General features: G+C 39.5%; 1 protein-coding gene across 1 annotated transcript; it reads right to left on the bottom strand.

The window, feature by feature from the left end:
- Positions 1 to 5,899: 5,899 nt before the first annotated feature.
- On the bottom strand, positions 5,900 to 26,965 carry frzb (frizzled related protein). The gene is made up of 9 exons (XM_062431692.1): positions 26,707 to 26,965; positions 19,858 to 20,106; positions 13,243 to 13,278; positions 13,014 to 13,073; positions 11,482 to 11,547; positions 9,743 to 9,947; positions 9,598 to 9,661; positions 6,306 to 9,257; positions 5,900 to 6,270 (listed from the first exon to the last, which is right to left on the bottom strand). Exons 1-8 carry the CDS (start codon positions 26,909 to 26,911, stop codon positions 9,198 to 9,200), a joined length of 945 nt encoding a protein of 314 aa, XP_062287676.1. The 5' UTR covers positions 26,912 to 26,965; the 3' UTR covers positions 5,900 to 6,270; positions 6,306 to 9,197.
- Positions 26,966 to 27,801: the final 836 nt, after the last annotated feature.

Genomic DNA, 27,801 nt, shown 5'->3' with positions numbered 1-27,801 from the left:
CTACAGTACTGTGCAAAAGTCTTAGGCCACCACCATCATACAAACAGAAAATACAGGAAATATGTACACAAAATGTAACATTAATTAATAAACATTATTATTAATTGAGGCTCCATCCTGCTATTGCTCCAGTGTAAGGGGAGGTCTGAATACTTTTTTTTTTTTCTTCTCGGCATAGACACCTTTAGTCAGCAGTAGACAGACAGGAAACATGGGAGAGAGAGGGGGTGTGACATGCAGCAAAGGACGTCCGGGCGGGATACGAACCGGGGTCAGCTGTATATGTGGCATGCGCTCTAACCACTCAACCACCTGCGCGCCATGGAGATCTGAATACTTACACACTTTAGCCTATAGACGCTGTTTTTTAATACAGCATACACATTTTCTGTATTTTCTGGTTGTATTCTAATAAATAGACTGAGAAGTAATTATATATGATCATTATAGCATTGCTGAAACAACTAATCTAATGGTGGCCTAAGACTAGTCAGAGAGGACTGTGTGTCTTCGGCCCCCATTATCTGTAAATAGCACGAAAATCTGTCAAATTCAGTTAATAATCTGACATTTCCACATCATCTGTTTCAGCTGACACACCTCAGAGTCCCTCATCACTTTGCTTATAGTCAGCATATATACAGTACTGTGCAAAAGTCTTAGGCCACCATTTGATTTGTTTTGGCAATGTTATGACGACCAAATATAATTATTTTCAGTCTCTTAATTAGAATATAACCAGAAAATACAGGAAATGTGTATGCTGTATTAAAAAAACTGAAAAGAAAGAAAGAAATGAAAACAGCTTCTATAGGCTAAAGTGTCAGATATTAAGTGTGACTTCCCCTTACATTTGAGCAATAGCAGAAACCTGGCTCTTTTAAACCTAAATGGAATGAAACCTTAATTAATAATAATAATTAATGTTAAATTTTGTGTACATAGTATTTTCTGTTTGTATGATGGTGGTGGCCTTAGACTTTTGAACAGTACTGTATGTTTAGAAGTCCTTTAAGCAGTTGAACAAAGGCTGCATAGAGCTTATATTATTAGCTTGCATGGGTAGATTAACAATGGAAGGAAATATTATGTTTCTTGAAAATGGACCTCAAGGGCAGCATATACAAAGAAAAGAGGATGGGGCCTAAAATGGAGCCTTGAGGGACACCACAAGAAAGATGGACTGTGGAAGAAGTGAACTGAGAAACTCCTATCTAACAGGTAAGACCGAAACCTTTTCAGTGCAGTACTTCTAATGCCTACACACCATTAAAGATGTGATAAAAGAATTCTATGGTTCACAGTGTCAAAGGCAGCAGACAGGTACCAGCACCAGACAAGCACCGTGAACAAGTCCCCTGAAACAATTAAAAACTTTCTGTGCTATGGCGAGATTTAAAGCCAGAGTGAAACCTCTCAAAAATGCTACAATTACCTAAAACTGTTTGCGGTTGAGTAAAAACGACTCTTTCCAAGACTTTAGACACAAATGGCAGTTTAGAAATTGGCCTAAAGTTGGAGAGAACTGAAGAGTCCAGATTTCTCTGTTTAATAAGAGGCTGCACCACAGCATGTTTAAAGGCAGCTGGAACACAGCCTGAACCGAGGGAAGTATTTATCAAAGGCAGGATACCTGACCCAACAGTATTAAAGACCTCTTTAAATAAACCAAATGAGATATTGTATAAAGGACAATTTGCAGGCCAGAGATGTTTAACTACTTCTGATAAGAAAGAGAATGATATGGGCTCAAGCCGATCAAAAACAGCTGGGCACATAGATGGGACAGCTGGGTCTGTTGCAAAGAAAGTGGGTGTACATATGAGAGCAGAGATCCTATCTTATCTCTTATTGGAAACAAGGTTAGATATAAACTGTGTTTTAGCAGTTTTAACAGCTCTCTGGCATTTTGTCAAACAGTTCCATCAAATACCTAAGGAGAGTTGAAGTTAAAAAAAGTTTTAGCCGATCAGATTGAGACCAGGTTTGACCAAGCAGTTAGTATGATAGCAGAATGGATGGAGATGGGGACTTGATTTTTTTCCTCATAAAAAATGACTTTAGTAAGCTTGCTTTTGAGTTGCAATGGTAGACCTACCCTGAAGCTGGACCTACCTTGGCATTGGCCTCCTGTTTGACCAGTCAAGCTGCTCCATGGAGCTCAACAGGATTTGTTAATCTCCCAAAACCTCTCATAGACCATAGAGAGACATTCAAAGGCCCAAAGTCATATTACTTTTGAGCTCAAACTAAAACGTTTTGGGTTGAATAAGGATAAACAAATCCTCTACAAGAAGAGGTGAATCAGAAAGAGAGTATTTCTTGACTCTCACAGTGACACATGGGCGACTCTGTCCCTGCTGTCATTGGCCTGCTATGGCCTTTGTATTGATAATGTGATCATATAGAGATTTAAAGTCCAGATGAAACAGCATTTCAAGAGTATCTAACTTCCATATCATGACATATTTCTGAGTGAACAAGGATAGACAGGCGTGATATAACATTTGGAGGAATTTGATTTGAAAATTGAAAAGTGGGTGTGTCATAATTTAAGCTCTGTGGTGGGTGGTGACCATTATGTTGATTGGCTCATTAAACCAAAGTTAACAAACTGTGGCGTTAATATTTAACTCATAGCATTGGCTTCCTATGCTTAAGTCATATCACTTTATGTAAATAACATTATGCCTTTTAAATATTGACTTAAGTTACCTTTAACCCTTACATACTGTTTGGGTCAAATTTGATCAGTTTTGACATATAACATAATGTAAAAACACCCCAAATGTCTTTTACTCTGATATTTGATGACTTTTTAAATATGAGTGGGCCAAAATGCACCAAAATGAAAATAATTTACAATTTTATATTTTTGTATAGGTGCTACACATTTTGTCTATTGAGGCTGTTGACCTGCATTTACATGTCTTTTTCTTAAATGAATAGTTAATAGTTTTAATAAGATAGTAGTTATGAGGATTTCTTTTTATGATGTAGCAGTGAAGACTGATGGCTCTAATGGTTATACAATAAACCCCACAGTTCATTTTCACTTTACATAAAATACATTTCCATCATTATTGCTATGTTATATTTTCATTTAGGTAAAATAGGACATGATATTGTGTGATAGGAGATGTTTAGTGGTGTAAAAGCTAAAAAACACACTCTCTCTGCTCTCTGAAACATGAATTAAGGTTTAATCACATTTATTGATCAGTCAGATCCACTATTGATGCTTTCTAAACACATCTGTGGTTCAACATATGAGGGGATTCTTACATACTGTGAGGGTATAGAGAATATGAACAGTATGTAAGGGTTAAAGGTTGTGGCATAAAATGTACTTCTCTCTTCTTGTTTACATGTAATTCTCTCTGCTGTGTTCTTTCATCATCTTTCTACCAAGGATTTATAAAATGATAGAATAAAGACACAGACATGTGCAGAGCTGTTATACTGTTTATACATTCTCATGTAATCTTATGAGACTACTTCATCACCATGGGACAGAAAATGGGCATGATAATATTCTATATTTTTTATGTGAGATATTTATATTCAAAAACAATTATAATGTATAAATATACTAATAATTACCATACTATATACATTATAATTATATAAAATAAATAAATCCATTTTTATTTAAGTAGTGCCAAATCACAACAAAAGTTATCTCAAGGCATTTTTCATGTAGAACATGTATAGACTGTACTATAATCAATATCATGATCATAATAACTACTATTATTATTGTTTTCTGAAGTGGTTTCATCTCAAAATATAATAATAAAAATAATGATGATATTAGTCATTTAAAAGGCAGATTTTTTTTTATGTTGTTCAAGACATTATATTGATTCAATGTACAGATCTTGTCAGCCATAGAGCTGACATTATTTCAAATACATTTCAATGCTGAATATGGGTCACATGCTGGCTGGGTGTGCAAATGATGGAAGAGGAAGAGGGATCAAGCAATACGGTGACTACAAGAGAGGGTAAGATTACCTAAGACCTTGTACCATAATGCTGGCAGGCGTGGTTGTAAATCTAACAAGCAAAAGTAGTTGGAAAATGGTTGGATTATGACTGCCGTACCGGGGTGTTGATGTATATGTCAGATTGATTAAATAGATTTGAGCAAAATTTCGTAGCATATTTCCAAAATGTAGTTGACAAAAGACTTTTGGTTAATCAGTACATCAGCTGAAAGCTACTCGCATTCATCACAATGATGGCTGCAGAAACATTTATTTTGGCTGTTGGCATCTGAGCTTGGACTGTGCAGCAACATTTGTATTTCAACTGAGTTAATATGAGGACAAGAGCAGACCTACATTTACAGTCATGGTATAATCATTGATAATTAAGTCTATTTTGGTTAGATTCAGTGGCATTTTTGAAGTTCCTTCTCACCAGACTTGTTGACACTGAAGGTGACATACAGATGTAAAGGTTTTACACGCATTCATGGTCATAACTTTTAATATTGAAACCTATATGAACACAATGTACAACATGTACAAATGAAGCAGCATGCAGAGAAATGTTGGTCCGAATGGAAAAATGGAAATGATTACATCATCCATACATCAGCTTCATGCGGTTGTGATTTATAGGTTTTCATCACACAGTTCAGACACTCAATAGACATTGCTTAGAAATGGCCCACGATCAACTGTAGATGTTGCATTTTTGTGCAGACGTCACAGTGACGTGCTTACTGGGGTGATTAGTTCTGAGTCACAGACACATTCCCACAGATGTGGTTGGTGTGTCCATTATAGCTAGCTTACACCTACCACTAACATCTGTATGGTGGGTACATTGGCTGTTTTGGACAAATAAACAGTAACACTCAAATTTGCACAAAACACACAAGGCAAAAAGTTGTTTCGATTTGTGTCTTAGCGCTCCTCTTAAAGTAACAGTCATTTGGATGGTACTATATAAATTGTTCTATATAAATGAACAAAATAACAGCATTGGACCTACAGTCAATGATAATAGGGGGCAGCAGTAAGCACAGTCTAGCCTAGCTCATTCACATTAGTGTTTCCATTGTTTCCCTTGCATATGTAAGTCATCATTTTTTAAAACAGGGTGTTACGATCTGTAATGTACTCGTTTACTGATACAAGTAATGAAGTGTATTTGAATTGTAATGTGATTGCTCAGCCTAGGATTAAGAAAACTATGAATCTTTAAACTGAACTAAACTATATCAAAATGATTTGTATTTTGCACCTCTACTGTCTTCAGTTCAATTTGTAGCATGTTCAAGTTACGCTTGGTGGAAGACTACATAGGCCTGTGTAATAACTGTTCATAGGGCTTAGCAGTTATCACATGATGATTGTTTATGTGGCTTTTGCTGTCTTTCAGGAAGTTTGTACTCAGGCAGTATATCACAGCTGATCTGACAACACTGCTTTCATTCACTAGTAAAGGTGATACCACTGCTAAAAGCTACATCCGAACACCTCTGCATTGCAGTGGTCCCTCAAGAGTTTCCCTTTTTTGTTTTTTTTAGCCTGTTTTCTGGTCTGTAACTTTACATAGACTGCAGTTTTTGTGGCTACAGTCTAATGGTACAGGGAGGTAAACCCAATTGGATCCGATTCCCCACATAGAAGCAGCCTTGACAGTGAGACTTCTGGCCTTTGACCATCCAGAGACAAACACAGATTTGAACTTTGACCATGTTATCTAAATTCATGTTTAATGGTTCAAACTGCTGTGTCAGAGACCAGAGTTGAAAATATTAGAGTGTTAGTAAAGTTTACTGATAAGAGTAGGGTAGTATTGAGTGTTAGTGTGTTTACATGAACAGAGTTACTGAGCACTAATGAGAGTACTGTTCGGAGAGCAGGAACTCCAGTCTGCTCTTTAAAGTTGCAATAGAAATGTAAAAGGACTTGCTATCAGGCATTTTTCACATTTTGACATGTCAGGTGGGAAAAACACAGGTTTAAATAATAAAATGATTGAATTCCATTAACTGCTTTGGTTTCTGAGACTTGCTGAACTCATTGTCACACTGTTATTAGTAACACCTGGGCCTTTTCTACTATGACATGTCAAAATACCTGCCGTGAAAATCCCTTCTAAATCCCTTTCATGTAGTCATCCTGGTTCCTTCCAGAGCCTATTGGACAGTTCTCAGAGCTCATTAGTAAAGATGTGGAGAAAGGAGATTTCTGCTCATATTCATATTCTATAGGATGAAAGTGAGTCATGTTCTATTAAAAAAAAGTCCTACTATTCTACACATCTACAGGACTGAGATGTGACACAAGAGAGCGTTAAATCATGTTTAAAATCGCAGATGAGGCAAACCTCTCTTTGACAGTCACGTCAAAACCATCGTACCTATTATTTTCAACGTAAGCCCCCATATAGGAAACGTCTTGACGAGGTGCTACACATCACTGATTGCATAACAGTCACTTCCCAAATATCATATCCCAACTACAATACCTCGACTATAACTTCTGTTTGTAGGTGTGTTCAATGCATATCAGGGCATAGCCAATGTACTTTGCATTTTGCTTTTGAGATCATATAGTAGTTTCCTCAATTTTTTGTTTTTATAATTCATAAAACTGTTGGAGAAAGTGCTAGGTTGCATATTTACACAACGCTTGCCACAATTCTTACCATGCATCTAAACATCGACACATAGAAATGTGAAAGAAGGGGGCAAATGCAGTGTCACTGGATATTCTTGCTTCCAGAGTCTTCACCCTAACAGTCAAAATGGAGAAACTGATCTTCCATAAAGGGACAGTCACATTACTCTTCTGTTGGAGCTGATGTCACAGATACGACGGGGTAACAATATTGATCAGCGTGGTCACTATACTGGCTGACCATCACCAAAAACTCACAACCAGAGTCAATTGTGTCAATGTTTATCAAAACAGGAAACGCATCCATATCTGTGTAGATTTCAAGAGAAGTACATTTTTATAGGATAGAAAAGTAATGTGACCGTGCCTTTTCCAACCCCTCCCCAGTATCCAACAGAAAAGATATCACATCAATAAAACAAGCAGTGTGCCTCGGTAATGGTTTAACATTCACTTTCACTTCCATCTCAGCACATGAAAAAAAACATAACACTGTGTGTCACATGACATTATCAACTTTGCCTGATAAAATTAAAAAAAGATTTAAGTTTAAACAACATCATTGTCAACTATCATTACAACATTAGTTGCTATAATAAGGCAAAAGATAGGTGTTTACATGGTGTGTGGAGTGTGCCAGTGTTAATAAATTAATACATTTTGCATTAAAATAAAAAAAGTGAAAACTAATTTGATTTGTCAGTTCATAATTATTTTTAATTGTCTAAAAATGATTAAAAAATAGTATTTATGGCCCGAGCACTGACAGTGTGAAGGCCCTGTTGAATCTGTAAGAATAATTCTTGGTCAAACAAACATATTTTTGAGAGCCTAATTGTCCCGAAAAGTCATGAAAATTTGCTCATGTGCCAAACCTGGTGAAAAATGTGATATTTTATAGTTCACAGAAATGGCCATCGCAAAATGGCTCACCGGCGCCCCCTAGAAAATTAAGAAAATTGAGCCCCTCACTCCACATTGACTTAGACAAACGAAAGTCGGTATACATATGTATGATGTAAAGACACACAATAAAGTCTCTTGGACCCATACCCTAACTCCAACAGGAAGTCGGCAATTTTGATTTGAATTTTAGATTTTGGCGCCATTTTTGCTATTTCCACGCCTCATACTTTAACGAACACGAAAAGTTATCAAAATTATTCACTGCATGCAGCTTTAATATTTATTTAATCATCTATTTTTATCTGATAATCTTTCATTCAGTTTCACAGTTCATTTCTTAACTTGAATTTACATGTTTTAAATTGATCAACTCAATGATTGATCAGACCTAAACACAAAATGTATAATTATTCCAGTGGCACACTCCAAACTCCTTCAACAGAATATTCAATTAGTATCCAACAATTTGTGATGCACGGAAAACAGTTTGTGACACGGACATTAGTTGTTTTCTGTTGTCGTCAGATATGGAGACCAGAGGAGACACTGGATCCACCAACACTGAAGAAGTAAGTGAACTCTCCGTCTGCCTGTATTCTGCTGCTGGTGTTCTGCTTGTAGTTGCTTCTGTTGGTCTTGATGCTGTCTGAATAAAGCACCGGTATTCTTTCCTCTTCTGTTGAGTTCTGCTGCAGTAAAGTTCAGGTTGCTACAGATCTATCGTAGACCAAATGTCAAAATCCAAATGGCTTTCATGTCATGTAAATGTTTTCCAACAAACCAACATGATAACATGGCCAACATTCAGTATTATTAAAAACTGTAACCATGGAGATGAGCTGTGGAACCAGCATGGCCAACACTGAAAACAAATTGTTCCATAAAAGTGTCATGTACATACTGTATGGCTGTGTGTAGGTTTAGTACTACAGTTTACAAGCTCCGACCCCCCTCACTTGTTTTTATTGAGTGCTTTAGGTGTACACAAACCAACACAACACACACACACAAACACACGCACACTCTGACCAACACGCTTACACTAAACGCACACTAAATTATGCTTGTGCAAAGATAATAAATGGCAAAAATCAGGCTCCAATCAGTCTGATATATGAAGAGATGAACTACATTCAGCTACAACAGCTTGTGATAGTGCAATATCTACACACACACGCACACACACACACACACACACACACACACACACACACACACACACACACACACACACACACACACACACACACACACACACACACACACACGTTGTCCTAGGTCACTTCTGGGGGGCATTACACAGACTTACATTCATTTCCTACAGACTTACCCTAACCCTAACCACCTTACCCATAACCAGTACTTGCCTCACACTAACCCTAACCTCACCCTAACTAAAAATCAACTATTACCAAATTGGGGACATGGCTTTCGTCCTCAATTGGAAAATATGTCCTCAATTAACTAGTTCTAAGTGTGACATTAGTCTGAAAGTAGCCTATGACAGACCCATACGCAAGCATGCACGCACGCACGAACGCACGAACGCACGCACGCACGCACGCACGCACGCACGCACGCACGCACGCACGCACACACACACACACACACACACACACACACACACACCACAGAGTCAGATCTCAGATCTCAGTGGCGACTCCGGCGCTGAGATCCTCTGCCTTTTCCCTGCAGGATCTGATCCCACCTCTGGACAGAAAGACAGAAAGACAGTAAATGAAATGGAATTGCTGCCATCTTACCAACGTATTAATTTTGAGCAACTTTAAAAGTAAAAAAAAAGTAAATTAAAGGAAAATTGGTACAAAATGTTTTTCTCCTGCCATTGCAATAACACCACAGAAGATGTAGCGTAGATGTGCTGAATATAGCTGCTTTTAATGGTGTGTATTTCTCTCAAGGGACAAAACCTCGACCTGCACCGCTGCAGGTGTGTTCACATAGAGAAAAACAGGAGATGCAATGGTGTGTTTTGGATGAAAAACTGCTGCTGCCTGTGTATGTGTGTGTATTTAGAGGTGAATCGCACCTTGACCTTCCTGCCCATTTTGTCCCTCCACTTTTGAGCAATGGAGCCATCAATCAGGAGCAATCTGCAATGCATACACACTCACAGTCAGGTATATATTATTAACAATACTTTTACTATTCATTTACAATTGTCCTTCTCATACCTGGATGTCTCCTCATGCTCATAGCCCATAATGAGGTACTCCTCCCCAGGAGCCAGAGTAGGACACAGGCAAGAGGAAGAGTAGTAGAGTGTCTGGGTCTCCTTGGGAATGTTGACCAGGGAAGACTTGAGCACCTCTTTCACCTCCACCACTGCCGTGGGCTCCAGACCACGATTCCTCACCTCCCTCACCCTTGCCCTGATCACTGAAGATAAGTCATCAGCATACATGGAGACGTTTGAATATTCAACTTTCCTTTGTTATAATCTGCCTTTATTCATTCATTATTCAGAAGTCTGAGAAGTCAGGGCTTTAAAAAATGTGCTTAAAAATGTGTTTAAATTGCATATTAGCAATTAGCTTGCCAGCTGTAGTGGACAGCTCTACAAGTAGTCACTACATCATCAAGCTTCTAGAATCACACATTTTGTAAAGATGCCCGGACCTTCTGGTGTTACCAGGCTGAAATTGGAAGTCAAATTTGGATTGGATGATTGGATGCTTATGAAGCACTTATGTTATACTGATGTGTTAGCACATATTTCTGGTGTATTGTAGGTCTCAGGGACCACAGTTGTGGTCCACTGTGGTCCAATTAGCAACCGACAAGAGGTGACACTCAAGAAGCCAATAAAGAAATGCTACCACATCACTCTACACTACATCCAGACAACCAAGAAGCTGGATTTTCAATAATCCATGTGCTGGAAATGTTTCAAAAATAAGACCTGATCAGTTTCATTGATTAACAGTCCATACATAAGCCTGTGCACTTTTAATATTTGTAAGTGTCTTGTTATTGTCCTGTTTGAAAGAAGACTTGACAGTTCATTCATTTCTGTCATCCTGTGGAGATTCCAACAAGACAAAATGAGATCTTACTTGCTGCCAGTGGCACCAATGACCTTCCTTTCCAAATTATAATCCATTCATTTAGACAACCTTGTTATGCACTCTGACATGAAATCAAGCTTCACTAAACTCTTGTGTTTTAATAATATCTGAACATTTGGAAAGTGAGCTCTTGGTTTTAATGATGACTGGAAAAAAAAACGGGGAAAAAAATCTTCTCCAAACTGATTCTCTTGCCAAAGGCATTAGTGAGCTCCAGAAGTCCACATGGAAATCTCTGCTGGATTTGCCAAATCATGCCTGTGCACTGCAATCATCTGGAAAAGCCTTTCTGGTCTTTTAGCTTTTGAAAAACTGGCCAGAGAGAAAGAATCTACTGAGGAGTTCAGTGATGCTAAAAAGATTTTTACAGCTTTATTGAGCGGTATGATTAATGCTCATAACAAATGAAGCAATGAGCATTCAGACTAGATAAATAGATGTGTGATGATGCAGATATTTCACTTGTAGCCTTGAGGAGTGATGATTGGCTGTCAGATTTAATGCTCAGACTTAATTCTCACTTTAAAACTTCACACGTCTGGTTTGGAAATGTACCAACAGACCTCCACAGACTCAGATCCTGACTGATGGAAGATAAGTCACAAATTACACCCCTTAATATGTGTTTAACATATTAAAACTCTTAGTGGGATTTTCAAGAAAACACTTTAGTATTACAACCAGGGATTCAATGCTCAACAATAATATTCTATTATTTCATATTCTGATAACAGTCATTGTCATTAACATAACAGCAGGTACTCTTTTGTATAACTATGTCAGAATAAAGCAGATTGATAGAGAGTTACATTTGAAAAAATTGAACAAAGTCCCAGATGACTCACCGTAATTATAGTTGTGCTTCAGATAGGCTTTCAAACCCATTTTGACCGGCTTGCATCTGCAGCGATCTACACACACACACACACACACACACACACACACACACACACACACACACACACACACACACACACACACACACACACACACACAATGGGTGATTCTGGGATCATAATTTTGAAAAGAAAAAGAGACACTGGGTTCAGGCTCCACCTCTTTCCAAGTCCACATTTCCAGAGTGAATTTGTCATACAATGTTTCATTTAACAAAGAATGGATGGGGAGGAGTCCCATGCTCATGTTAACTCAAGAATGTTGTATGATTGATTTTCCCAGTTGTCCACCAGAATGGTATTAATAAGTAGAAAATTCCTAATTGTGAAAAGCTCAATCCTAACTCCCCAAAATGTATACTCAATCTACATGTGCCATTCAACACTACACCTTTCATTAATGATGCCAAAGGATGACTCATAAGTGCTCTGGAGTAAACTATTGATGGTTTAATATGTATGGAATTGTAAAAACATGAATGAGGGAGTGATTTCAGAAACATCTCTAGTGTATTCTTTTGTCTTCAGAATCCCAGAATGTATTTCACGCTGGTTACTTGTTTAGTGTTGGTCTTAGAGCTGATGACTAGTAAATCCACTGTAGGGTCAGACTAATAAAATCACAGTTCATAGATGTATTTAGAGAGCTGGATACCATGCTGCCAGTCAGTCTTGCTGCCAATTTGCCCCAAGTGGCTAGCTGCAGTACTGCAAACAAAAAAAAAGACGCTAAAAGCATTTTTGGCATATACTGCCATTATAAAAGAGGTATTTATAAAACTATTAAAAGGCACCACAAACTGAAAACAAGGTAAATTATTTTTGTTTGTATTGTAAATGTTTAAACCATGAAGGTTTTATATTTGCAAAACTTTGTCAGAGCCTGTAAAATATACTTTTATGTGTGTAATGTCTGTAAAGTCTACGGGCCAGTATACCAAGCAAGAATGGCGAGGCCAGCAGGAAAAACACCACTGTGTATATTCAGTGGCCCAGACAATCTGGAAGCAAACCCGGAAGCTACAAACATATTTAACTTATGTTCCTGACGAGCAATTTTCATTCATGTGAAGTGGCACCATTTTGGAGTCCAGTTCCTATAACACGAACATGGTACAGTCACATTACAATACCGTCCTTTGAGTATTAACTGCATCTCCCATTCATTACACTTGGAACCTGTATGACCAACAACTTCAAACATGACGTGTGTACAGTCAGTTAAGAGAAAAAGTGATTCACTCTGTTTGGAAAAGTCATTATTCTAACAGCGAGCCACCACCTTGTTTACTACAGTATTACCCTGATTTCTCTGATAAATATTTGTTTTCATCACAACCTTTTTCAGGGTTGAATGTGGTTTTGTTTAGGCAGTTTCATTGAACCAAAGGCTAATTTGACAAAACCTTAACCTTCAAAACTTCTAAGGAGGAGGAGCCTTAACTGGGACAGAGGTAGAGACAGTTAGACAGACAGTTTACCTCCATTGGGTCCTCTGCAGTGGAGGTTGTTGGAGTCCATGGGAAAGTCTGGACTGGATTCTGTCAAGAGTATCAAACCAAGAACACATCTGCATCAGCTTTTTAATGAATTTGTTAAACTGGTTTCTAGACTGTTCTAGTATGTGTTCTGATGCACATCAGCACTGGTTAGCTTTCCAGAAAACGATCACAAAGTTTGGGCTGAGAGAAGGACAAAGGTCAGGCTCACCTGGGTTACACCTGGCTGGGTCCTGGTAGTATGGATCTATAGAGACACAGAGTGACACTGGTCAGAACAGAAAGAAATCAGATCCATTTTGTCCTGTTTTCACATAATACAACTACAGGAAACATGGGAGAGGATGTTCTGACAGTTTGACACAGTGGTCAACAGAACAGTGAAAAAAAAAACGGCACAGGGAAATGATTATTATTTACTCCATAACTATTCAGTTAGCAGCATCACAGACAGTGTACATATTGTACAGAGAAGAACAAATCAGCGCCATGTGATTCTGTCCAGTCTCAAGTCCTGCTATAGTGTCCCCTGGAGGCTGCAGTGTTTATTACGGCCACAAAATGAAAGTGACTGACAGAATAAACACCATCCTCATGATTTAACTGTTGTTAAGGCCTTACCAATAATGGAGCTTAAAATGTAAAGTTAATTCTCAGACTTGGGAGTGAGATGCTGTCTCAAGTGGAAAAGGTCAAGTATCTGAAGCTCTGGCTGAGAGAGGATCCAGCCCGTCCTTTGTGTTCAGCTCCAGCAACACTCAAGCACATCTTAGTAGGATGTAAGACCAGCCTGACACAAGACATATACACCTTGCGACACAATAAAGTGCTCAAGTGCTTAGCAGTGAAACTGGAGACCAAGAGAGACAAACGCCCTGCCTCTCAAAACCCCAGGTCAAATTCCCACACATGCCATCCCTCATCCGGGAGGGAGAGAAGCAAGGGCCCAGCCTTTCATCTCGACTCAAGCCTACTGTATGGAGCCATGGACTGGGAAATGTTTGCTGACTAGGGCCAGCGACTCATAACTCCACCCGAGATCGCAACTACCAACTTGCAACCAGATCTGGTCTTCTGGTCAAATTCCTGTTGGTGTGCCTACCTCATCCAGCTGTCTCCCAGGAGGACGCGGTGAAACAGGCCTCAGAACGCAAGAAGTTGTGCTATGCAGACTTGGCAGCTGAAGTTGCAGAGAGAGGCTGGAAGTTGGAAGTTAATCCAATGGAAGTGGGGTGCAGTGGGTTCATCGCCAGTTCCACCATAAGGCTCCTGAGTGATAGGAGTCTGAGGGCAGGCCCAGAGGAAGGCAATCAAAGTCCTGGACAACACAGCGGAAAGGTGCAGTCATTGGCTGTGGCTGACGAGCACAGATGGGCTCCCAAGTGACCACAGAGAAGCCAACCATGAGACACACACCCAAGACTGATCATCCTGTAGTGGGCCTGGCTTAACAGAGGCTGTCTTGTTATAAAAGGACTAAACACCCATTGACGTCGAGGTACACAACTGATGATGTGCCACAATGGTGGCTCCATGTGGTGGTCATATCCAAGAACGAGTCCACGATGGCAAGTAAAGCGCTCAATCTTTATGGATTGTAACACCAAGTCCTATTTAATGAATTTGGAAATCTGATGGAATGCATGATCCATATATTGTGCACATTTAAACCCTCACATATGGCTATGAGCTTTACACTGACCAAAAAAACAGATTGCAGATACAATCAACCAAACTGAGTGTCCTTCACAGGGTGAACATTCTGAGATAGAGACATCCGGAAGGAGCTATTAGTAAAACTGCTGCTCCTCTGCCAGTTAGGATACTTTGAGCATCTGATTAGGATGCCTCCCTTTACGGGGTCTTCTGGGGACATCCAACTGGGAGGAAACCTCTGATAGCAAACCCAGAACACTGACTATGGCTAAGGAATGTCTTAGGAACTTCCACAAGGTGTTTGCTTAGCCTACTGCTGCTGTGACCCAGTCCAAAGTAATAAAAAATGGATGGATAAATGCATGGATTGCCCTGATAGGGTTAGTAGTGCAAGAGGACTCGGACTTTAGACTTAGTGTTTTTTTTTTGTATAGATTAGGTTATATCTGTGATGAGAGTCGTGAATGTTTTAAAAAGTGTCAAGACTGTTGCAGTCAGTGTCTTTTTGTACATTTTGGATAATTTCAGTGTAAACATATAACCATAATTCACAGGACCCTTTTCAAAGTGTCCATATTTGCTTATTGATAGGCCTTTTTGTGGGAGACATTTTGACATGCCATTGTAGGAAAAGTACAATGTATGATGGATGAATTTCATGTTGCCACTTGAATTTGATTAGATGTATTGCCTTGAAAATGTATTACAGACATTCACGAACCACAGAAAATGAATCCCAATGACTTTGGTGATCCCCTGATTACCATCACCGTAGGTGTGCTTTGACTTTAGAGCCAATTAGCATGTGTTTAAAGTAATATGGTGACAATGGTAAACATTACCTGCTAAACATCACAATGTTAGCATTGTCATTCAGAGCATATTAGTATGCTAACATTAGCAGTAGCTCATAGCACAGCTGTGCCAAAGGTAAGTAGAGCATCATGGATGCTTAGTCTTGTTTCCTCATTTCCTGTTCTCATATGTAGTGTCTGTATACAGGTAAGAAAAGGAAACTTCTCATTGGGTTATATTTTGTGAAAGCAGAGCTGTGCTTTTGGCAGTGGACTCAGTTATCCAATGTCAGAGCTTATTTGTGAATGGAGCCCTACTGTGGCTGCTTTAGATTTCTGTTCCTACAGGAGACAAATATCTGAACAGCAACATTCAGGTTGGAGTCCCACTGAAAATCACTGGAATGGCTTAAATTATCCACCCTGACTGGACCTCAGCAAATCAACAAGTCACACTGAGGGAAAATCCCAAAACCCCACTGAGCTGAGCCGAGCCGAGCCAGGGCAGCTCGGAGATACGTGGGTGTATCGTTATGGAGGTCAAGGGGATTGAGATGAGTTTTTTTCAGGACTTTCTGGTCCAATTCCTGTTTAAAGAAGCAGAGGACAGTGAGGGGTTTATAGAGTGTAAAATGAGTGGGTCGCCTGTATCAAGGAGCTCTTTGAGAAAGTCAGTGGGAGTGAAGTCGGAGGGGAAGTGACTCACGCTATCTGTTCGAGAAGGAGCAGAACAAACTGTTGAGAGTACAAACATGATAAAAAAAACGCAGATAGAGCTTAGCTAAGCAGGGCAAACTGCTTCCTCAAAGTCTTCCATTTTTTTCAGAAGAGTGTCGTATTCTTATTCAGATCACACCTCCATATTAAGGCTGTACGAGTAAATTAATCAAATGTATTATATCAGGATAAATCCTTTGAGATGCATCATCTCGTTTTCAAGGGGATCCGAGAATATACACTCACAAGAATAAATAGAAACCAATAAATTATGCAAACGACAGACTTTTTAATAGTCAGATTATATGATGCGTGTCAAAAAGCCTGTGGTCACACAAACGTTTTAGTCATATGTGACTGTTGACTATGTCATTCCAAAAGCATGGATATCTCTTCTGGTTTCAGGCTTTCAGATATTGGAACCTGGCAGTAGGGATTTGCTCCCATTCAGCCACAAGAGCATTATGTCCAACACAGATGTTGGGTGACAAGGTCTGGCTCACAGTCGGTGATCCAATTCATTTCAAAGATTTGGATGGGGCTGAGGTCAGGGCGATGTGCAAGCCGGTCAAGCACTTATACATCAAACTGGGAAAAGCTTTTCTTTGTGGAGCTAGCTTTGTGTGCAGGGGTATTGTCAAGTTGAAACAGGAAAGGGCCTTTCCCAAACTGCTTTCAAAATAAAATATCACTTGTTCAGTACCTTTTGATTGGCCTTCTGCCACTGCTTCAACACATAAAAACGGTTGATGTGAGGTGTGAATGAGTATATACACCAACAACATGAAATAAAATAACACTCTATTAGACACAGATGTTAAGTACTATAATAGTGAATCTATTTTATTTTCATGTGTAATGACAGCTGTATTTAAATATAAAATACATGACAGAGAGCTTTTGATGTGCATCCTAGAATAAAGTGGATTGATCATATTGGACTCTTAGATCGTTAATTTTCTGTGGCTTCAGTTTGGATCATTTGACCTGGTATGTTTGCTCAAAAAGATTTATGCTTACAAACTGGTTTTGAATTGCCTGTTAGAAGTAGCCTAAAAGTCTGTTCCCTCTTGATTTTTCTTGATTAAAAGCTCTGTTTTCACTGTCTACTTTCATCTTTTTAGAGCGCACCATGTGAAACAAATTTCCTCTGACCAGCTGTGCTCATGGCTCATGGCTATATTATGTAGTAGGTTTTATTATGAAGGAGTACAAAAAAATCAGAAAACAAAAAAAGGAAATAATCAGAGCAACTCATGCAACGACATGAGGGTTTAATGAACTCGCTCAGTTTTTTCAATAGTTTTTTCATTATTTGACTGTTACATATCTAATTTAGCCATTTCCAGTTAGGCCCTATGCTATTTCAAAATCATCAAATTTTATTCTGAGTAAGAATAACCAGTCACACTGATCCAAATTTTCATTTTCATATTCATAGAAATGCTGCTCTCCAACACCACTTCAACACTCCTTACTCCTGGACAGCATACTCATACACAGAGCTGAGTGGCTCGCTGTTCTCTTGTTTATTCAAAGTTTATTAATATTAAATGTGTCGCGTGTCCAAGCACGCAATGTGAAGATACTTTTCTCTGACTCACTGTACAGCTCTGTGCTCATGACATGCAGTTTCTGATGTCCCGCTGCTGCTGAGCGGCTCGCTGATCACTTGTTTATTTAAAGTTTATTAATATTAAACAAGTCGCATATCCAAATTGCAACAAATTTGACACTGCACTTCCTTGAGTCCCCACTGATACAGCTGCCAAGCTGCTGAATGAACGTTTCTTGAGATACGTGAAGGACATACATACAGACAGACACACCGAGAGTCGTTGCTTTATAGTTAGATGATTTCCTTCATTGAATCTAAGGACCCAAAACTGCAAGTACACAAAAGGTCCACATACTTTTAGCCATATGCTATATATTGCACTAATCTGATAAGCCAATGAGTCACTGGTTAATTGTTAGCATTGGTAGCCTTTGTTGTTTGTTGTTCCATGGGTTGTTTATGTTGTACACTTGCATACTTTGGATTGGAATCACTTTAAACCTATACTACGGATGTCTTTGACAAGTTTCCATTTCGAGTACCACTTCAACTTTCCATTTCAACTTCCTGATGCTGGCCAATCAGAACAGAGTGGGCTCATTGGGTGGGGGCGGCCTTAAAAAAACAAGAGCTAAAACGGCCTCTTTCAGACAGAGGCTGAACTGAAGGGCTGCAGAAAGGCTCAGTATAAGATTTAAGTTAAGTTTGTTGAACTGTAAAACAGAAGGTATTCCAGTAGATACCCAGATTTAAAATATAGACCTGGAAATGTACAGAATATGTTCCAGTTAAAGCTTGAACTAAGTGATAACGGAAGGATTATTTCTTCCTTTTGATACTGACAGAAACTATTTCTCACAGGGAGATGTTCAGGGATCTATGGAATCCCACAACAGAATAAAATTGTTTTGTCTATGTGGGTGCCAGTAATCTGAGCTCAACTGACTGTTAGAAACAGCGGAGTGTTTATGGGTCAAGTCAAAAAATCTGAGTTTATAGACCACAGAATCTGCAACAAAAGGCACAGTCGAATATACAACAGCTGACAAAATGTTGGCTGAAATGTCCATCGGTCATCAGATATTAGTAAACCTTTCAATATCATGCATTCCTAATCGTTAACGTACAGTAACATCTCTCTTTAATTTATTTTGAAATTGGACCACATGCTCATGATTGTGGGAAAACATTCAAAACATTCACTGTGTTATTCAAACCAGACGTTGTGTTTGACTGATCTGTGCTTGTGAAAAGATTTATTTCTACAATAAGATGATTACAGTACGGTAAACTTTAGGCCACTTTTGGTTTGGGAATGATCATGCTTACAGTAAAAAAAGCCAACATTAATTGGTTGACAAAACAATCTTACCATGAGGTCCATTCTACTGTTTCAAACAGCTTTCAATAAAATCACATGATCTTCATTAGCAGAGGGAATTTGCTCGATTGTTATGGAATTGTAGATGTTCAAATTTTCCATTTTTCTGAGAACTTTACAGACTTCTTGTCTACAGTAAGTTGGCTTAAATGTTTATGTTCAGAATTTTTTCTTGACCTTAGAAAGAGTCGTTGAGAAGACAATCTTACCACAAAGTCCATTTAGTAGCTGTTTCGTAGCTTCACAACAGCTACGGATAGAACCTTGTGGTAAAATTAATTTCTCAACTGCTTTTTCAAGAATGACAAGAATGAACTTTGAACCTCATCCAACATTAATTGCTGGATTGTTACGAAGCTCCATCTCCAGTCTTTGCAATCTAACTGTCAAGAAAAGGTCTTACTATCTCAAAATTGAAGACGATACTTCCTGATTTGGCAATGAACACTGACATAGGTCATAAATCATGTTCTGCAGAATCATCTAACATGAACACAACTTGTACAGCCTTTTTTTTGTCTGTCGGGGCCGTTTGTCACTGTCATCGCCTTTTTCTATGACTGTGGTTTATCTTTATCATCTTCACCTTCGTCTTGACACACAATCACAAGGCAAGACTGATAGGCCACCTACCAATTATCCACTGCTTTGGGAGAAACATAGCAGTCACATATAATGTAATGATAAAGATAATAACATAGATAATAAAAGCAGTGATACCTGGCCCCTCTGCCTTGACGATGGCCTCAGGTGAAATGCAGACTCCGCGGTCATACAGCGGCAGCTCGCTGCAGGACAGACTGTCGGGCCAGCTGTGGTTGTAGCGCTTCATAACCGGCTCGCAGCCATACTTTGCGCGCTCGCACACTGCCTTGCAGGGTTTGATGGGCTCGTGCTGGAAGTCGATGGTGCAGATGGGAGCATACATGGCGCACAGGAAGAAGAGCAAATCCGGACTGCAGCCAGTACCTGAACGGACAGGAAAACACACAGGACAGTCACCAGGAGTGTTCCCCTCATCAGCAGGAATTTCTTTGGTACAGTTTGAGTTGTAGCACCCCTCACCTTAAACACTGACATTTCAATTCAGTTCACTTTTTGTGTAAGGAAACATAAACTATACTACTATTTTCCATTTATCCCTCCTTTTGTCCTCCTGTAGACCATGCAACTTGCGTCCTTGACTTGTCCTTTGAGTGCTAAGCATAAGGTATAAATTATCACCAAATTCTGTGTTACTTCATTTTTGAGTTACTAACCCCAACCCTAACCCTAACCCCTAACACCTCCAGGGTCAAAACTGACCTGAGGACATCAGGAGGGTTAAACTGTTTTTGGACATATTTGAGGATTTCCCATTAAAGTAGCTGACTGACATTTGAGGACATGCCCTGTCAACTACCATGTATTTTAGTATTTTTAAGTGGAAGCTAGCAAGATTTTCTACTGGCAAAGTGGTATAGGGTTAGGCAAGGTTGCAAAAGTTATCACAGATTCTGTCTCAAAAGCACATTAATGTTACTTCTAAACCTGCTGAGGGAAGAGGATTCTTTCCTGTTGCTGTCATTCCCCTTTACCTGTCAGCCTCAGAGCCTGCAGTGATGAGTCATTATTCACATAGACTAGGTAGGTTGAGAAACAACAGCAAACTCATACTTTTCACTCACCTTTGATCTTATAACGTCATTAAATGAACACAGATTTCAGAAAAAGAAAAATTAAACAACTCTGTGCGAGTCTCACATCTCACTGAGACTGTGGTCGGTTTCGTTTGAACTTGAGTTTTTATTTTCACCATGAGGATTAGAGGGACTCACTTTATTTTACATCACTGAAGGTTCAGAACCTCTGGCTGACCACACACAGGACTTCTACTGACTGCCATCCTGCTGCATGTTCCACACAGAATTGGACCAGACAGAGTTCAACACCGGGCAGTGGACAAATCAACATTTTTATAGCAGAACAACACTGAGGTTTGGCTTCGACTTCACAATGAAGTCACAGAAATATTTTGAACTTGTGACCTGAAACCACTTCCTGGTTTCTGGCCTGCAGGTCTTTCATTAGGGCATTTTTTCTGGTTAAAGCTTATTGCCTTTCCACTTTCCCTTTCCGCCCGTTCAACCTCAGCTGAGCTCAAAATTCAGCCAATACCTAAAATGTATTTTATTGAAGACAGATGTCCATGTATCATGAAACATTATGGGAGTTGTCAAGGTTGTTCACATGCCTTTGAATTTGATTTTTCTTACAGTTAACAACATTTCAAAATTAGTTTTTCTTACCACAAATCAAAACTTTATTCCAAACATCACAGCTTATCCAGACCACAGACTACTAAAAAAACATTTTTTTCTCTCTCTTGGCTCCAGAGGAATCTCTTCAAGCACATAGTTCTGGTTTTATTTTTCCAGGTATTGAAATGTCTGTCTCTGACATTTCTGCCTCCACCCAAAACAATGCAGCTGAATGGAATTTCATTTGTGCTGCTCACACAGCACAGCAGCAATATCTCTTTCTAACGTCAGTGCCCAGTACAGTGGAAATGGAGAGGTAATCCACAGACCACAAACTCACTTTCATGTGGACATTTTTCTAAAAAGCTGATGATGGTGCTACAGGAAAAGTGTGGGGAACATTCTGGCATACATGTCATGGCCATCCATCTAATAGCTGTTGAAATATTTCCGTCTTGACCAAAGTGGTCATCTGACTGACACGAGCCATGCCACTAGCGTACATAAAGAGATACCACCATACTCTTTAACCTCCAGAAACTTGGCCAACTGCTGCATAAAGTGCAGTGGTTGTTAGATTGTTTATTTCAGAAAGTTGCAAAAAATGGTGAATATCTATCAGCCTTTTGGGGGTAAGGCAGGTTCAGATGCTGTTAGATGATCCAACAAGCTCTGCATCCTGGTTAAAAAAAGTACTGAAAACTGACTTAATGATCAGACTAAATCCGCTCACAGTACAATCCACTGTTTCAATAAAGGAAGTGTGTAATATTTACTTTCTACTGAGAGATAGAAAGATAAAGAAAGTGAAATGGCATGCTAAAATACACCTACTCCCAGTGTCAGATAGATTTCAGTTTACAGATGGAGATGGTGTATATTCGGAACGTGCAGATTTGCAGAGCAGCGTTATTAGCTCAACTTATCTAAAACTCACAGTCTGTGATATTCAGTATCAGCAGGTATGTAGAGAAGCAAAGTTTCTGTCTGAAGAGAAAGCAGTCTGTTCCAGTTCTGATCCCAACTCAACATTGTTCAACATTTTGAAACATTATGTGTTTGCCACAAACAAAATTCCACTCAGCTCCATTGTAATGAGTCAGACGCAGAAATCTCACTTTCAGAAATGTGAACAGAAAGCCAAAACCATCTGTATTGATAGATACCACTGCAGCGAGGGGAGAAAATATGTTTTTCATAATTGGGTGAACATTCAGCCAAGTTTGTGTTTAATGATCAGCTGCATCAATCTGAGTTGGTTTTATTACCTTTTGGATTAAAGAAAACCATAAAACGGTTTGGCTGCAGTACAGCTGGATGGATCGACCCTCCATGATAATGAACATTCTGACAGTAAAAACCACCTCAGCTCACAACAGAACAAAAAAAGCAACAATATGAATACTACTGGACCAACAACAATCCATTCATGTCATTAATCTGTACTGAATTCACCTTTAACCTGTCAAATACTCAACTTTACCTTTAACCATACACTTGTGTGTGTGTGTGTGTGTGTGTGTGTGTGTGTGTGTGTGTGTGTGTGTGTGTGTGTTTGTGTAGTGGTGTGGATCGGTTTGTCGGTTGGTCCACCACCGAAATACTAAATACAAAAAATTGCCTAACCTGACAGCTAAACCTATTGCCTTGAAATTTGCTGAAGATATCAAAGCTCCCTAGAAGATGAATTGTAATAACTTTGATTAACCATGATGTTTCAGTTAGCAGCTAATCAGCTAATGTTAGCATGAAAACACAGTACGCCACGATGGTTAACCTGGTAAATCTTATACAAGCTAAACGTCAGCGTATTACTACTGACAGTGTGAGCATGTTAGTATTCTGATGTTAACATTTAGCTCCAAGCACATCTGTGCTGAAGAACAGCCTCACAGAGCTGCTAGCATGGCGGTAACCTCTTCATCTTGTTTTATAATGCCCCATAGCCTCCTCAAATCCCCAAACTTTGTTTCCAGTTCAAAGTTTTATGTTCTCAGTTGAGTTTCAAAATTCCTCTCTACAGGATTCATGGCTGAACAAATCAAAACTGAGGAAAAAAGTTTGCTGTCATGGTTAGTTAAAGGATTTTGTGAGTTTCATCCATCATTTCAATCAACCTTGATAACATTTTCCTTTCCAACGCTTGTACTGTTTCGCACAACATCACAGGCTTGCTGCAGGTCTGAAGGGAGCCTTAAAACCGCAGACTTGGAAGAGAAAATGTTTAAAAATGAAAGAAAAAAAAACATTAATAGGAGGGTGGTGAAGAGAAGCTACATTAATACAGATTTATTCTCCCTTCTTTTTAGTTGGTGGAAGTCAGGAAAGAAGCATGGAGAGGAGGAGGACAGGGTGTGATAAGAGACGATGAAGGCATGAAGAAGTGTGAAGGTATGTTACTGACACAGTGAAAGTACTTTTGGTCCTGCTGTGCACTGAACAAAGGGTCATGTTTAAGGTTGAAGGTTCTCCCATCATTTAAAAATTATGACTTTTTCCTCAGATTTTTCACCATGAATTAACTTTGATATGAACCCAGAAGTGCAGATATGTAGTTATAAAAAAGGTTGGATCTCATTTTCTACTGCCATTCTTTCTATTCATTAGATTATAATAATATGATGATAATGTAATATTCTTTTAGTAAAGCAAGATATTCTTTGATGTAGTGTGATCGACTGCACTCAACGTTCCCTCTGTTGGATACCGCTCCTCAATAAGCCCTACGAATCTGATTCAAAAAGTCGACATATCTGATTAAGCCACCTGTTCAATCGTCTGAACAGGTTGTGTCAACAGTTCTTACGTCTACTTTGTTCACGTGATTCAAAGAGTATAAAAGTACAGCTGAACTGTAGACAACCATTTTAACATGAAAGATTATTGGAAGAAACATGTCCAGACTACATCTATCACGGATTCATGGAAGCGTTACACAGGTTTGGAGAAGGCGTCTTTGTTCGAGTACACAATATTCTTCTGTACTCAGTATTTTTAGTAAGGCGTTTGTATTGTCACCCTTCTTCCTATAACCAATTTTACAAACGCCCAAGCGACTGGAATGTACAGGTCTTCTAATGGCCACCCAGTGATATGTAGTATGATGGTGTTGGATCAGAGCTACAGTCAAACCAGAATCCATCAGTGGGCTGTAAAGTCAGACCAGCTCTTTAAAATACGCCTGTTTTACCACTGACCTCTGGTAGGAAAGCCAATTTTTTTCCCCCTGTGTTGAATAAACTTAATCAGATTGATGGTTTCCACAAAAATGTTTCCATGATCTCTTTGTGAACTGATGGTTTAAGGTTTCCTGTTGCACAGTCAGAAGGGTTCAAACCAGATCCAGCTCTGCTCCAGCAGCAAACACTTTGATTTCTCCTGTAAATGTTAAAGAGGGGAAGACAGACCAATCACTGCAGCTCCTATGATCTGGAATTTCTCAGAAATTATTCGTCACTGGGCCGGGAGAAGTTAAGGTCAGGGTTGATTCAGCCAAATTCCCAGAAAACAATACATTTTGGGTCTATTTGTCTGGATTTCGACATATCTGTCACTAAGACTGCTACCTAAGCCTAGTACAATGTAAGTAGATGGAATCTGGTTGGTGCTGTTCACAGCATTGTAAAAATAGATTTGAAAGCATATATTTAAAGAGTAATGGCGCTTTTCCACTGTACAGTTCTAGCACTACTCGACTCGGCTCGGCTCGACTCGTTTATTTTTGCGTTGCCACTAGGGATAGTACCTGGTACCTGGTACTTTTTTAGTACCTGCTCTGCCGAGGTTCCAAGCGAGCCGAGCCGATACTAAAATGTGACGTCAACAGACTGCCTGCCACTGATTGGTCAGAGAGTCACTGGAAGAGTCATGAGCCGTCCCACACAAGAATCAAACCCGGCATTTTTAAATACCGGCAACGGCGTTACAGCCATGCGGCTCAATTTTCTTGATTTGTTTGTGACAAAAAGCCACATACAGCAGCAAGTACACCACTGCCTCCATGTCCTCCATTGTTTATGTGTTTGTGTCGCGTATAAAACGAAGTCACGGCAGTTTCGCGCAACCATGCTATGACGACCCTGCCCACGTTGAGTAGGTACTATAGTAATGGAAAAGGTTGTTCCTGGTACCAAACCGAGTCGAGCCGAGCCGAGTAGTGCTAGAACTGTATAGTGGAAAAGCACCATAATAGCGCCCACTTTCATAATCAGGTTTGCACTGCCGACTATGGTTTGGCAGACAAGTACTGTACCAATTTAGCTTTGTTCTCCTAAAAACACTGTCAGACTCATGATGGATAAAGGAATTAGACATCAAAAACCTGGCCCCTACACCACCCACAATGCAACTAGACTGTCAACAGTTTAGTTGGAGAATAGGGTGTGTTATGTATCATAAGTCTGGTATCCTCACTTCTTTCTAACTCCACAACCCTGATATTTTTTTAAATTTTCAAACTTGCAGTCCTCAGCCCCAACTAATGTTGACTCCTGTGACATCACAGGGAATTTCTTAGACTTCACGACTAGTTCCTGACTATGTCTTTGAAACAAAGTAGTCACACTGAAAACTGTGGACAGTGTGGTCTGTTAATTGTTCAGAGTACCAGGGACACTGATGAACTTGCTGAACCTGCACACAGTCACCCAAAATTATCTGCATAGACAGATACAGCTAGAGGGAGGTCAGGAAATGTCTTCTTTGTATTTTGGGTGAACTAACCCTTTAAAGTAGTCTGTTTTGGCAGAACTGTAATATTCTGACTGACCCAAAAAGCTACATATATTTTGCTTTGTGATATCCTCCACTTCTAACCTTAAAGTTGCGTGTGTGGTTTAAGAAGGAGAAGAAGAAGAAGAAGAAGAAGAAGAAGAAGAAGAAGAAGAAGAAGAAGAAGAAAAAGAAGAAGAAGAAGAAGAATTACATATTAAGACCTTTAATTTCTAATGCATATAATATATAATATATGTTATAATCATAACTGAATATACAGTAGGGTAGTTTTGATATTACTATTACTACTAATACTATCATTACTAGCTATTATGATTATGGGATTGTAAAACTAATACTATATAAAATAGTATATAATACTATTAAACTGTCACAAATAGTGTGTTTAATATAATTTTATATTATTTGACATAAAAGAGAAAGAAGTGCACAGAAGAGAAAGAAAAAATAAACAATAAAACAAACAATAAAATAGATATGAACTCAAATTCTAAATATAAAGTGCAACATGAGTTGGAGTTGAGCAGTGTGTTTTAACTTGAGTCCAGTATACAGAATGAATGAAGGGGAGTTACAGGCTGGTTCTAGAACTCACCCAGCAGTCCTTCAAACTGCTCGATGGCCAGCACCGCGTTGTCCTGCGTGCTGTGGTGGAGGTGGTTGGGCATCTTGGTCATGTTCCACGGCATGGACCTGCACAGAGGGATCCGCACCGGCTCGCAGGACGCCGCTCGGACTGCAGCCGGCCACAGAGCGCAGGACACGGCCAGCAGAGACACGGAGAGTCCCGGGGAGAGCATGTCTGGTCCGGTCAGGAGGCTTCGGCAGCGGCTGTCGTTGCTCCGGTGAAGTCTCGCTTGAGTTAAATCCAAATAAAGAGGTGATTTTTTTTTATAGTGATTGGAGCTTTTGTGCTGCTGCTGCTGCTGCTGCTGTCCGGTCTGCAGGCAGCTAGAGGAAGCGGGAGGAGCTGCTTTCTTATTCAGACTTTCACCTCCTCCTCTTCCTCTATCCCTCCTTCTCTACAACTCCCCTCCTCTCCTCACCTCTCTTCTCTTCTTCTCCCATTCCCCCCCCCCCCCCACTCCTCCTCCCCCCTCTTTTTTCCTCTCCCTCCTTCTCTCCTCTCTTCTTCTCTCCCGTTATCCTCCATACTAAAAGATAGATTCCTTTTAGATGAAAAGTCAACACCAGTAAAGCCATTAAAAGCTCATAGATGTGTGTGTGTCTGTGTGTGTCAATACATTTTATGAAATCAGCTGTGTTAACAGTTTCATACCTGTCTGGTGACTACTGTTGCTGTAACTGTAACTGTATTGCCCTGTGCACTGTGTGCCCCCCCCCCCTGTCTTTCTCTGTCTCTTTTTGCATTGTGTACAATACTCCTAACCTGGAATGTATCAAAGCTCCATGCAGGAATTACATCCTATTATACACACATTCAAGGCACAGTATTATTATAGAATAACAAAGATCTAAAAGCTACAATTCGACACGCCGACTCTCTTAAACACACAGCCTCGGGGTCAGGTAGTAAAGCAGAATCCACCTTAAAGTTCTAATCCTTCAGCTTGCAGCGAGCTCACATTGTTTTAATAAAGAACTCAGTCAATAATTTGACTTTTCCATCATGACGTGAGCAAACGCAATCTGATTTCAGGCTGCAGACAGTGAGTAGTTTTCCACAGAG

This window comes from Scomber scombrus, chromosome 13 (assembly GCF_963691925.1).
Source record: "Scomber scombrus chromosome 13, fScoSco1.1, whole genome shotgun sequence".
In the NCBI taxonomy this organism is placed as follows: Eukaryota; Metazoa; Chordata; class Actinopteri; order Scombriformes; family Scombridae; genus Scomber; species Scomber scombrus.
This window is presented reverse-complemented; position numbering and strand designations above follow the sequence as displayed.

Excerpts from the sequence above, each read along its gene's own strand:
- frzb (XM_062431692.1), bottom strand. The coding sequence starts at position 26,911 with ATGCTCTCCCCGGGACTCTCCGTGTCTCTGCTGGCCGTGTCCTGCGCT. Across the intron at positions 13,279-19,857 it reads CGTCAAGGCAGAGGGGCCAG|ATCCATACTACCAGGACCCA; the intron begins GTATCACTGCTT and ends GTGTCTCTATAG. Across the intron at positions 9,662-9,742 it reads GAGCATGAGGAGACATCCAG|ATTGCTCCTGATTGATGGCT; the intron begins GTATGAGAAGGA and ends TATGCATTGCAG.